Source organism: Mastigoproctus giganteus, chromosome 7 (assembly GCF_048544385.1).
Source record: "Mastigoproctus giganteus isolate SK-2022 chromosome 7, ASM4854438v1, whole genome shotgun sequence".
Taxonomy (NCBI): Eukaryota; Metazoa; Arthropoda; class Arachnida; order Uropygi; family Thelyphonidae; genus Mastigoproctus; species Mastigoproctus giganteus.
Window position 1 is genome coordinate 61,547,441 of NC_143581.1, and position 14,596 is coordinate 61,562,036.

Consider the following 14,596-nt stretch of genomic DNA (forward strand, 5'->3'; position numbering starts at 1 on the left):
TCAGGACTGTAGGAAATAAGGAGCCTTGAGGTCTCATAAGTTGTATAGTGGGAAAATAAGGTCACCAGCAGGAGAACTTTGGTACGAAGGGCAGTGAAAGCTTAAGCTAGTGCAACATCATAGAAATGATTTTAGATCACTTAGCTGGAAATGGCACTCTGGAAGAAACTGATAATTAGGCACATAGGAAGATGAAGGTGCTTATCAAGTTTTATGTTAATAATGTGTGTGAACAACCATTCACTTCGGATGACTTGGATATAGCCGCGAGGAAAATAAGATCCAATAGATGCCCAGGAATGGTTTTGATAGAAGGTGAGATCATTAAGCATTTCTGGAAACTTCGACCTAATTATCTTCTAGGATTGTTCAGGAGTTGTTTGTGGACTAAGATATTTCTAACATTCTGGAAGGCTGCTTTGTTATATACTGAGACAATTGAACTAATTGGCCAGCCAATCACCACATTTAAATCCTATGGAGAATGTATGGAACTACAGTGGATTCCAGTTATTTGGGCCACCGGTTAATCGAGCCAGTCGTTTATTTGAGGCAAATCTTAAAAAAACAGAACCCAATCGAAAAAGCAGCTTTACTTTACTTCTCTTAATTGGGACAGCATGCCGTTTAATCGGGGCAGGAGACTGCAGCACTGGAGATTATCCTACAATTGTCCGCGACTGTGCCGCGTGGTTTGGTCGGATTTCTGGAGGTCACAACCATAAAACAATTAGCAGTCACCTGTTTATTGGGTTTTTCTGTTAGTGCAATTTATCATAAACGGACAGTAAACTTGATCTTATTGAATTTGCGATAATGCTGATAGCTGGAATTCTGTGGGTTATTATGGTGAAATGTGTTTACACTTCTATGGAATCTTCAATCATATAAAAAAATTAATTTTCAGAATCTTCTCTTCATTCCTATTTTTAAAGCTTCGTAACTTGTTACTCCATTTTCACTTGCACATATCATGTTATGTCTAAGAATATATAAATTCATACACCGACCATTGAATAAAATTTAAAATTTAATATGACTACAATCTTTACAAAAAAAAAAAAAAAAAAAAAAAAAAAATATTTACAATAAACTATTACGGAATGCTAAAAACTGTAATAAAAAAGATCATTTACAATAAAATTTGCTAAAATATAAAACATTAAAAGCGCTAAAAATCTGAAGCTTTCGGGAGCGTCAGCTCCCTTCTTCAACAGTGATATAACTTCCTGCAACATCTCCTTAAGTAAATGTCTCGGGAACCAGTTCCCGAGACATTTCCGCTTCCAGTTCTGACCATGTGCCGATTGAACCACGTGGAGAAATACCACGTGTGGAGGTACCGTGAGCCTGCTACTTAAGGAGATGTTGCAGGAAGTTATATCACTGTTGAAGAAGGGAGCTGACGCTCCCGAAAGCTTCAGATTTTTAGCGCTTTTAATGTTTTATATTTTAGCAAATTTTATTGTAAATGATCTTTTTTATTACAGTTTTTAGCATTCCGTAATAGTTTATTGTAAATATTTTTTTTTTTTTTTGTAAAGATTGTAGTCATATTAAATTTTAAATTTTATTCAATGGTCGGTGTATGAATTTATATATTCTTAGACATGAGTTTTCCCGACCTCAGAGGCCTCTTTCAGGACATATCATGTTAGTTGCAATTTGTGTGCACCGTGTTCTTTGTTATTGATTGCTTATCTTTTTACTGTTTTAAATTTTAACCCCCACCCACAAATGTCAGTGAACAGAAATATCAACTAGTTAGTATGTACATATTAATAATTCCGATTATCATGTACAGGCATACCTCGATTAATGAATAGGATGCGTTCCACGAAATTACTTCGTTAAGCGAAACTTCGTTTTCAGAGGTAAAAATACTATGGCCAGAATAGGGATACGTTCCTACGTAAAGAAAATGAAAAGCTTTTTTTCGAACAAAGAAAAGTTTTATTAAATAAATAGTCAACTTACATACAAAGTGAAATCACATTTTAAAATATGAGGTTAAAGTTGATTGTTTATGCTTTTTTTCTCTTTCATTTAACAATTGCCTATACGGAGTTATTGCATTTAACACTGATCGCTTAACTATAACACTTCTTCCTAAGTCAGGATCATTTTCACTAAAAAAATTTAAAACGTTTTCAATATCATTTAAGCACCTTTTTAAATCTTTGGTTGTTAACACTTTTTCGGCAGGAACTTCTTTAACTTCGCCTTCATTATCTTTGTCTTTGTTGCTAACAGGGCTTTCTAAATCTTCCACTGAAAAACCATCATCTTCTGCATTCAATAAATTTCTAACATCCTCCTCATCGACATTTTCGAAACCTATTGATTGAGCCATCTGGATAACTTCATTTCTAATTCTTGGATGTTATTTTCTTCTTCTAATACAACTTCTGGCCATATTTTGTGCCAAACTCCATTTAAGCATTTCTCAGTGACTTCTTTCCAAGAACTATCAATACTTTCTATTGCGTTTTTAATGGTGTAGTTTTTCCAAAAAGTTTTAACTGTCATTTCCTCTTTATCCTCTAGTTCAGTTAAATTGCTTAAAGTTCGACGTAGATAATAAGCTTTAAATGATGCTATTACTCCCTGATCCAATGGTTGAATCAGGGAAGTTGTGTTTGCTGGAAGAAACACAACTTTGACAGGAATGCATGTGTCCAACGTGTTAAGATCAGTAGGATGTCCCGGAGCATCCTACTGATCTTAACAGTAGGATGCTTCGGGACTAACAACAAAAGAGCTTTTTCTTCAAAGTTGTTTTTTTGATAATACCGTTTTACTCCAGGACAAAAGTGGTTAACAAACCAATCAGTAAATAACTCCTTGGTAATCCACGCTTTTCTATTTGCTTTCCATATTACAGGTAAATTCATTTTTATGTTAACTTTTAACGCCCTCGGATTTTCTGAATGGTAAACTAATAACAATTTTAATTTGTAATCGCCAGAGGCATTTGATCCAAAGAGTAACGTTAAACGGTCTTTGGCTGCTTTGAACCCAGCAGCTGATTTTTCTTCAATAGAAATGAAGCTTTTTGTTGGTAGCCGTTTCCAGAACAAACCGCTTTCGTCAACATTGAACACCAAATTTGGTGGAAAATTTTCACGTTTAATTATTTCCTTTAGTTTTTCTGGAAACTTATTTGCAGCTTCAACATCTGCACTTGCAGCTTCTCCTGTTAATTTTACACTATGAATCCTGGCCCGTTTTTTAAATTTCTCGAACCAATCACGACAAGCCCCAAAGGTTTCCGTAATTTCTTCAGTTTGTTTAGATTTCAGGTGATTAAACAAAAATGGAATATTTTTTTATGTTAAATGGGGCTTGAAATTGCGGACTTCGTTATATCGAGGCTTCGTTATCAGAGGTAACGTTAACCGAGGTATGCCTGTATATTCTTCCGATTTTCACGTATCATTTAATTTTTTAACTTTTAATTTTTTTCAAAGTAAAGATACATTAAGCACAAATATGTGCTTAATGTATCTTTACTTTTATAGGCTGTGGATAGTATTCCTCCTATTTTCGCTAATTAGAATCGAATTAAAATTCATTTCACAAACGTGATCACAATGACTGGCACTTACTACACATCGTATAGTGAACGGTACTTTACAATGGTGAGTTCATCATAATGTGATTTGATTGTACAGTGAACCAATTGTAAAGTGGGGGTTCATTGTATTTTTAACTATTTACGTGAAACTTCAGATAATTTGGGCAGCCACTTAATCGGGCCAAAATGCACTAGTCCCGATGTGTCCCAAATAATCGGAATCAACTGTATTTTGAATGGAAAGTAAAAACATAACAGTATCCACAAAACATAATCGAGTTATGGGCTCAGTTGTTAGAGTGGCTTAGTATTGTTATAAACTGTTTAACAAATCTATCAATAGAGGGAATAGGAAATACTTCCTATTCCCCTCTATTTTTTGTTGTTGTTAAGTTACTCAATTTCTTTGTTTCTGTTTTTTACTTAGCTTTGACATAATTGTTTCGTTTTATTTGATCTTATGATATTAGTTTTACAATCATTTTATTTGAGTGTAGAATACTGATAACTATAATATTTTTAGAGACAAAACAGAACACAAAAAGAAAATATTACTTTCTGCAAACTGCTATTAGGAAATTCATAAAAGTATAAAATCCATTTTGATTTTTAATTTATATTTTCAAGAAAAGAAGAAATTGCTACTCATCTGTCTAATTACTGTCTACTCATATTTAACATATGTGTTAATTGAGCCAATGTGTTGAAAGGTGCTATAGTAGTTATTGTTAAAAAAAAAAACCGTGTGTGTACCCTGTACGCACAAAAGATATTTTATGTGAAAACATCTTTGACAAAATCAGAACCATTTAAAAATACAACAGCTAGAACCGAAGTAATGATTGTAACATTTTATGCTCATGCCTGCTACTTACTCTATTGAATCAACATTAGTGACATTAGCGTAATACTTCATTCTGAAATATTTAGTATGACTCTACTGCTATTTACTCTACTGAATCGATGTTTGGAAGAAGTTAGCGAAATCCAAGCCAATAGCCTAATTACCTATTTGATTGTAGCCATTTGTTGAATAGTATGATTGCAACAATACACGTATTTGTATTGCTCTCAATACAATTTGTATAGAGAGTATCGAGCAAGCCAACCTATCAAAATAAAGATGGAGGTAGCAGTGGGTGTGTGAGAACAATAAAGACTATAGAGATTGCGTAAAAGACAAACAGAAAATCAAGCTTTGGATTTATTTGTGTCTTCAACCAGCAATGCTGCTCCATCTAACAATAAGGTACCCAAAGTGAGTATTAATTATGTATAACTGAATATTTCTCCAATTGCGGAGCAGACGAATTTAAATGATTACACAGACTACTATTTACACAAAAACACCCATCGAGAGTTTGAAAGGATATTTATGAAAAATGATTTCTGTTCTGTATGCTGCATTTGCGATAGTCTATGGTTCGAAAACGACACAAAAAAAAAAAACCAGCTGCTAAAGATGCAGTATTGATAAGCACTGCATTTCCTGATGTCAACATTGATGGGATACCTGTAATAGCTGCAGAGGAACACTTAAGAACAACACAATTCCAGCACTATTTAAATCGAATGGCTTTGTCTACCCAGAAATTCCATCACATTTACCAAATTTCATTTAATGAGAGAGAGAGAGAGAGAGAGAGAGAGAGAGATAGGCTTATTTCTCCTTGCTCCTTGCAAATAAAGTGCTTGAGGCACGCATACAGACAATACATCATTCCGGGCACCTTGTGATTAATGTGCCTGTTTCAGTCAACACGGTGGTCCATCGTTTGCCAAGGGAAATTGGCAGAAACAGGCACATTGATCACTTTGCCCAGAATTCTATATTTTCCGTATGCTTGTCTCAGGCACCTTATTGCATATAAAATGCAAGAAAATACTCAAGTCCAGCTATTTGATCGAGTTAGTAAGAAAGCGAGTGGTTTAAAGTGTGGCTTCAAATTTTGGTTGACACGCCTCTCTATCTATTGTATCAAATCACGATAGATCAGTCATTCTTTGATGACAGTCACATGGAAATTAATTTGACTAGAGACTACATAAACAAAGTGGTTCCGATCGAGGAAAGTCTCATTGCCCAACAGCAAACTTTGTGGAGCAACGATATCATAGAATCATCCTAGGAGAAACTAATGTACCACAGAGCTTACTGTTTGATGACACACTGAGGAACTGTCCTTCCCAATGCTTATCTTGGACAATTCAGAACATTAGAGAGAATTTACTTGTGACTCTGTTCATGATGGCAAAAGTGTGAGCTCAAACGATCTGACCTATGTGGCATTACCCCATATCATCTCCTTTATTTGCAATGAAGATAATGTGATTGAGAACGAGAAACTCTTTGACGGTGGCTTTCAAATACATAAGTAAAGATACAAAACTGACGCACAAGCAAGTTCAATCCAAAGAATACATTAACAGCGGTATCTAAAGCAATTTGGCCTTCCTAAGGACAATTCCAAACTTAATCTACTACTGGACTCAATGTAAGCATGATCTGTTCACTGTGATCAGACAGCTCAGTAAACCTACAACGTTCTTGACTCTGAGTGCCAATGAAATCGGTTGGCTTCACTTGTTTCAGCTATTGTACAAGTTACAGAATAAGGGGTGTGATATTAGTGAGGATGATGCGAGCGACATTGACTTCATGCAGAAGGTGATGCTACTGAATGAAAACTCTGTAACCGGTGCAATATACTTCAAGAAGATTGTGGATGTAATTGTGAACATATTGCAGTCAAAACTATAACACATTTCAATTTTACCTGGTCAACTTTTTCAAGTGCATAGAATTTCAACTTCCCTGTAGTCTACATGCACACATTTTGCTGTGGGTAAATAATGCTCCCAAAGATCCATTGGGCAAGAACAAAGAAGCCATTGCAATGATCAGCAAGTTAGTGGCCGCCTCCACTAGTGATTCTTTGGGGAGCATCAAGCTTCAAATACACATTCACATGTTACTAGAAAATAACTGAATAAACGACAGAAATGTCAATTTGAAGCACCATTCATGTGACAAGGCATGAATGGTGCTTCGTGTTGACACGGATGGAAATTACACGTCGCAAAATCATCATTTCCGGTTTATCAGTCAAATCGACAAACTGATAGTGATGTCAAATGATGTCATTTCCGTGTTGCAAAATCGTGACAAATTGGATTTATACTTCAGTCCAAAATTTAGTAGGTGCCGCCAAAGATGTTTTCACATAAAAAAAAAAAAACAAAAAAACTTTTATATAGTACTGTATCCAAGTGTTTCCTGTCCATTGGTAATTGTGAAAATGGACCATTTTTATACTCCTAGAATTCTTCTGAAAAAATGGCACGTGTTTTATTAATTTTATTTATTACAGCATTCAGTATAAATAAACCCACTGCTTGTTATTCATTTGTCTGTGTTTTTCCATTTTTGTCATACAAAATTTTTAGATGTACAACATTTAATCTTGTTAAATATAAGAAAAATTCTCATACTTCCTATAGTGAGGTATGAGAATTTCTTTTATATTTAATAATATTACTGAAGTAGGAAGGATTGAACTTTGTTCTTGTCTTTAGCAATTTACAACGTTTAATCTTATTAGTCAAACATTCTGTAGGCTGCATAAAAAAGGACCCATGGACCTTTTACATGGACCATAAAAAAGGACACGTAAGCTGCTTTTTTGCTGACTTCTATTTAATAACATTACCACAGAAAGTGAGAATTCTTTAATATCAAGTTATTTATTTCAGAAAAATTTTTCACTAAAGCTGTGAAACTAGTAGTACCCTTTCATTGTCCATTATAGTAGCAAGGAGAAAAGCAAGTTGTTCAAGGTAATGACTCCATACCCATAGCGTGGAACGACTGACCAGAGGGAAGCCAAGGGAGCGATCTTGATCCACCTATTGTTTTTCTCCAAACTGTAGTTATTTCTGCAATACTCAAATAATAGCCCAATGGAAATGTTCAAATTATTCACTCCCCTCATCCATTGAAAATGAATTTGCTTTTTTATTATCAGGCTAGTTTGGTCTGCCTAAAAGATAAGTCTGCATTTTCTCTCTTAGGTGAAGAGTTAAATGTTTTGCATATTTTTTGAAGAATTATTTTTGTTTTTAGAATCTGGAAAATAATCTTTTGCCAAGAAGAGAAAATTTAAAAGTTTTTTACCGTGGGACACACAGTGTTAATCCAATATTTGAAACAGCATCAGCTCCTTTTATTGAATCCCTTAGAAAGGTAATTTTATTTTCTAGTTAAAAAATTGATATGTAAATATAATTTTTGGAAGTCTTTGCTCTTTATAGATTCTTTTTAATTCCTTCAACTTAATTTCTTCATAAATGACCAAACTTAGATAAAATGCTCCATTATATAACCTAAATTTTTTTTTTTTTTTTTTTGATAAAGCATTTTTTTTAATTTTAGATAATTCATATTAGTGCATGAAAATTAAATAAAATAAATTAGACAGTTAGTATATGTGCATCAATAAGTGGATTTTAGGGAATTGTTGGCAAAGAAGGAAATGATAGGGTACAGGTAGACAGTGCTTTGTTAAGGGAGGGATGGGTAGCTAACTCAGTAGACACTGGGGTGATGGAAGATAAATTAGATAACTGATGGAAGATGAATTAGATAACTACTACAATCTTGGACCAAAAGAAGAGAGAGAGAATAGGTATGGAAAAGGGGAAAAAATGTCAAAAAAAAGTCCAGTTTTCTTTGAAATAGCATTTTTATTAGAATTTATTTTCTGTTTTTGTCCAGTGGTATTATAATAATATGGAAAGGGGGAAAATATCAAAAAATAAGACATTAAGTTAGTATTCAAACTGGAGTAATGTAATGCATATGATCCTTCAAGGTTAAATATTGTAGCGTCTCTTGTTTCTGATTTTCCTCAGTGATATTGATGAGGGTACTCAGGGAAGCTAAATGTTTGCTGCTGATTTAAATGTAGGTAGAATAGTAGATAATCAGGACTGCAAAACTTGGCATGACCAACGTTAGTACAGTCAGTCCCTGTATAGCATGATAGTTGTGTTCCTAGAAACCCTCGTGCAATGCAAAATCGTGCAATATGAACAACAGGCCCTATGGGAAAAATAGGGTTAGGTGCCGACCACCCAAGACTGAACACACATTTGTAACCAAAACATTACCAAACACAATAAATAATCGTAATAAAATACTTACGTATTTTATTACGACTATTACGTAATAAAATATTGCTAATGCTTTTGCTTCTATCATAAGCAATCTTTTTTTTGTTTGATTTTCTATCCAAACAGATGACAGCCGTTCCATCTCTTCCAATTCTTTGTGTCTAAATCTAATGGATTTTAATTACACTTTGAGTTGTTCCTGCTATGAAAGTTGTTTTTATTTTCTCTGCATTATTTGTAATTCTCGGTGTTGCCTCATTTAGGTCTGTAGCATGTGCAATATCACATGGTCTTTCATTTCGCTCAAAGCGTTTCACAATTTCATATTTTTTCTCTATCCACAGAGGCGGACTGGCCATAAGCCTTACCGGGGAAACCCCAGTTGGCCGGAGGCCGGTGTGATTTTGGCCATAAACATAAACACTAGTATGAGGCCACTATAAATTTTCCCGGGTAAGAATTTTTGACCCAGTCTGCCGCTGCTTATCGATATTGCTTTTCTTTTTCTCTCTGAATCTGTAGTGTCTTCGCCAGGATGCTTCCTTTTCATACCTTTTAAGTATTTTTCTCATTTTTAGGGAATAAAGCACAATTACAAAATGAGGAGGCACACTTGATACACATAAACAAAGCTGCGCGCGTAGCAACTGAATAAACAACACCGTAAAGGCAGAGATACACTATTAACACCTCACATTTTACTAAAGCACATTTCTAGGGGTTACTACCATAAAACAATAAAAACAATTTCCAGTTGCGTTTCTGCTAGTAAAATCTGTTATAAACTGGTAGTAAACTCGATCTAATTGCATTTGCGATAATACCGATAGCTGGAATTGTGTGGGTTTTTACGTTATTATGGTGAAATGTGTTTCCCCTTCACTGATATAAGAAACATAAATACATTTTCAGAATCTTCTCTTCATTCCTATTGTGTTGCGTTCGGTTGGGTTGATTCTGCGTTCCACTGCCATTTCTTGTAAACACAAAGGCGAATCGTGCATAAGCGAATTCAGTTCGTGTTATATAAGATATCGTTCCCCTATTTATAAATCGTGTACGATCGAATTCGTGTAATGTAAACACGTGTTATACGAGGACTGACTGTATTAGCGTTAGCCATATGGTGCAAGGAAGCCCTAAGCTTTTGTTGCACCAGTAAAAAAAAATAAAATAAATAAAATAATTTATATAGAGGCAGTTCTCACTTCACGCATTTTCGCTTTATGAGTTCCCAGGTTTGCAAGTCCCCCCCCCCCCCAAGTATCAACAAAATCGAAAATATGAACATTAATTGCAAAAAACAAATGTTAAAACATTCATAAATACTGCATTCCAAACCACGTGCATAGCTATACAATACAGCATACCCCGCTTTACGATATTCCAGAGATACCATCATATCGTTAAAATATCGTAGTAATGTGAACCCAAGACATTGTTTTTTGGTAATTCATTTCAAGATCTCGGAAGTTGAAATTTTTGTTGTATAACTAAGCTATTTATCTCTCTAAAATGTCATTTTTAAGGTCACGAGCGTGACTTTTAGGCCATATAAAAGGTCGTGAGTGTGGTTTGTAAATTGTATTAGTTACCAATTCAAATCATTAAAATGCACTACACTTTCATCATTATCATATGTTCCGTTATAAGAATCAATTTTAAACGCCTTCGTGATATTTTTCTAAAGCACATTTCTGGAGGTCACAACCATAAAACAGTAAAAAAACAATTTGCACTTTCCTGTTGTATTGAGCTTTTCTGTTACTGCAAGCAATTACAAACGGGTAGTAAACTCGATTTTCTTGCATTTGCGAAAATACTGATAGCTGGAATTGTATGATTTTTTTTTTTTTTTTTTTTAACGTTATTATGGTGAAATGTGTTTCCCCTTTACTGAAATCTTCAATCGTATAAAAAACATAAATTAATTTTCAGAATCTTCCCTTCATTTTTTTTTTAAGCTTCGTAAACTCGTCACTCCACGTGAATCGTGTTAGTTGCTATTTGTGTGTGCTGTTAAAAAATGCTTAATGCATGCAATTGTGAAATTTATAATTAAAAGAGAAGATTATCTTGGAAACAAACGCCTCTTGAAACATTTCTGAACTAGACGACTCCTTGTGCAACAATCCGAGTGCTGAGCCAATAATGAGCGATCAACAAGTGTGCATTTGGTCGATGATGATGAAGAATAAACATTCTTTAACATTTGTAAGTCATAAATAATTTCTCTATAATTATATTTTGCTTGATTTTACATGCTACGTTATCATTTCTTTCAATAAATCATTGTTTAAACAAACTAATTAGCTAACTAATTTCATTGTTGAGAATGTAGCCCTTATTTTTTGTATTTATTCAAATTTTTTTATCTCGTGCGTAGGAAAAATTACAAAAATACGCAATTAAAAAAAATTTTCAAAATTATAAAATTACAAAACAAGAGAGAGGAGAGAGAGACATAACACAGTAAGTTTTACCTCTTGAGTGTTGTTGCCAGAATTGACATCTTCAGCTGATAAGTACGCCGCTGCGGAGGTTGAGAGCTGTGGAGATTTAGAAAGGTTCGGCCGCTCAACCTTACGAAAGAACATATTAATGGACGACTGGACAGTGGCTTTTTTTCTTTTCATCGTAGATTTCTTTGTAGCAGGCAAGCATATCAGTCACTCCTCTGTTAACTTTTAAGAATCGTTCGCTTTCGGGATCCATCTTCTGAAACCTTGCCATTTCTCTGGTGATGAAGCGTCTCGACTCCTCATTTGGTTCGTCTTGAGCTTCGTCAGCATTTTCTTCTTTTACTATCACTGCCTGCAAGTCAATAAGTTCTTTGTTAGATAATTCCTTCTCTTCTTCCTCTATTAATTCCTCCATGTCTTTGACTGAAGTAGCTCTGCAACCTTTACAATCTTATCTGTAACCTCTTCATATGATTCGTCTTTTTCAAATCCTTCGAAGCCTTTTACGTGCCGTGGGCATATTTTATTTCATGCACCATTTAAACAACTTTTAGTAATTTCCACCCAGGTCTTATTAATGTTTAAGATGGCATAATAAATATTGTAAGATTTCCAAAAGTCTCTTAACGTAAAATTTTTCTTGACAATTCCTGAGCAAATGTTGAGTAAATAGTATGGTTTTAAATTCAAAATAACACTCTGATCCATAGGTTGGATGAGTGAAGTCGTGTTTGGCGGTAGAAATATGACTCTCACGTTCGAATTGAAATCATCCAGATGCTTAGGATGTCCAGGAGCATTATCTAATAGAAGCAAAATCTTGAAAGGAACGTTGTCTTTATAATATTTTTCAACCTCGGGAATGGAGCAGCATTTAAACCAATCCTCAAAGAGAGATATTGTTATCCATGCTCTCTGTTTTGATCGGAAATGCACGAGTAGGGTGGCTTTATTGATGCCCTTAAATGCATGAGGATTTCCAGAATGGTACACAAGCAGTGGTTTTAATCTGTAATCTCCCACTGCATTAGCCCCAAGCAAGAGCGTGGCCCTATCTTTTGATGCCTTGAAACCTGGCATTATATTTTCCTCTTTGGCAATGTATGTTCGATCTGGCATTTTTTTCCAATACAGAGCAGTCTCATCAATGTTAAAAAAAAATTTGCTGCATTGAATAGCCATCTTCATCAATAATCAATAATTTTTTCCAACACCTCACAAAATTTCTCTGCAGCTGCAGAATCGGCACTGGCGACTTCACCGCTTACTTTAACGTTTTGGAAACCAGTGCGATGCTTGAACCTATTAAACCACCCGTTGCTTGCCACGAACTTGGGTTGCAGTTCGCCATACTTATCCTTAATATCTTTATAAATACTTGTTGCTTTTGCTTAAATGGGCATTAGGCTCAGGGGCACTCGCTTCTGAATCTAATTTTCCATCCATATTATTAATAGCTTTTCCCTCTTCGATATAGCACCTGAACATTGTTTTTTGCTCATTGTTAATCTTAACATGTTCTTTTATACGCATACTGTCCCTTAAAATAGTATTCACTGTTGAAGCAGTGAGACTTAATTCCCTTGCAATAGATGACAAACTTTGTCCTACTTCGTACTTTTTAATAATTTTCATCTTCATTTCTAAATCAATTTTGTTTCATTTCCTGGCGCTACCACCACTTGCACTTTTCATTGGTTGCTTTCCCTTCATCAGTGTAATATGTAAATAGGAATGAAGAGAAGTTTTTGAAAAATAATTTTTTTTATATGACTGAAGAATTCAGTGAAGGGGAACACATTTCATCATAATAGTGTTTTACGCTATTATGGTGAACAACTGTAGTTATTGGTATTATCGTAAATGCAGTAAGATCAAGTTTACTACCCATTTATAATTAGATGCACTAACAGAAAAAGTGCAATTTCCAATATAAATATGCTCTTAGAGAGTTAAATAGCTTAGTAACTAATGTTAGCTAAATTTTTCAAATTCCAAGGACTTGGAACGAATTACAAAAAACAATGTATTATTGGGTTCATATTACGATACTTTCACGATACCTCCATTTATTCCTACAGGATGCCAAATGCGTTTCCATGATTTTTTTAAGTTTGCACCGCCAACAAAAACTTACGTAAAGTTGAATTTTCGTAAGTCGAGTATTATGTGAGTTGGAGAGTTCTCGCGCGCGCGCGCGTGTGTGTGTGTGTGTGTGTAATTAATTTACAAAAAGGATAATAAATTAATATGATTTAAAGGAAATTCAAAATACTGTTATACCACGTGATAAGTTTTTAATATTTATTGAAGTGAATAACATGAATTTACACTAAATACTTTGATGTTTTGGCGTTTAACTGAACCCTGCCATCAGGTCTATAGGGGAAGTTAAAACATGAAAGAAATCAAAGCAATTTTTGGATTACAAACGATTGCATTATGAAGTTTCATTAAGAATTTTAATACAATATTGACATTGTGATTAAGTTAAGAAAAATTACATTAGATTAAATATTTTACAAAATTGCAAAGAATATTTTACTAGAGATCTTCCAACCACAAGGAATATCAAGATGATTTAAATTTGGATAACACATGGCCCACCTGGTGTTATAGGAGTTGCACAAAAGACACGCAGAAGGTAAGTTAAGGTAAGTTAACTCTGAACTGGGGTGAGATGGAAATGAAAGCTAAAGGAGAATTGCCAAATAAGTAAGGTTGTTGAAATGCTTACCTGAATTTTGGAGTGAGAGAAACTTGAAATAGACTATTAGACTGGGATAGCTGAACTGGTGAGGTGTGACTGTTTCTATAAGGTCAGTTTCTAGATCAAGGGAGTGGTATGATCAATCATGATTAAGAATTATGGACTACCCTTTAATTGGGTTGATTTCTTCTAAATGTGAAGGGATTTAATGGATGAAAAGAGCTTCTGTATAAGATGGACAGTAACCTACTTGATTAATAGGCTAGAGGTGAAGGAAAGCATTTTGGTTTCAAGATTATATGAAAGTGAAGCCTAATAACTAGGATACAAACTAAATTCTGTGAAAATGAGAAAATTATAAATAAAGAATTAAGGATGTAATTATAGAGTGTGAGCTGCAGTTTTGCATTTGTTGATCTACCATACATTGTTTCCTTTGTTATTAGACTTCACCTCCACATAATCTTTATACCAAAACATTTTCCTTCATTCCTAGGCTATTTATCCAGTCGATTACTGTCCACCTTAGCCTGAAGTTCTTTTCATATACCAAATCCCTTTGCTTTTTGGTTGAAGTCAACCCTATTAGAGGGTAGCCCATAATTCTTAATCTTGATTGATCACATCCCTCTCTTGAACTAAAAATTGACCTTATAAAAACAGCCACACCTTACC

At 34.4% G+C, this 14,596-nt stretch overlaps 1 protein-coding gene across 1 annotated transcript in view; it reads left to right on the top strand.

Annotated features, from left to right (window-relative positions):
• LOC150082952 (uncharacterized) overlaps positions 1 to 14,596 on the top strand; it is a 294,273-nt gene that overhangs the window by 193,588 nt on the left and 86,089 nt on the right. Inside the window, exon 9 of the mRNA XM_090378332.1 lies at positions 7,701 to 7,820. Within this exon, the coding sequence (XP_090234458.1) occupies positions 7,701 to 7,820 (120 nt within the window). The remainder of the gene's footprint in view (positions 1 to 7,700; positions 7,821 to 14,596) is intronic.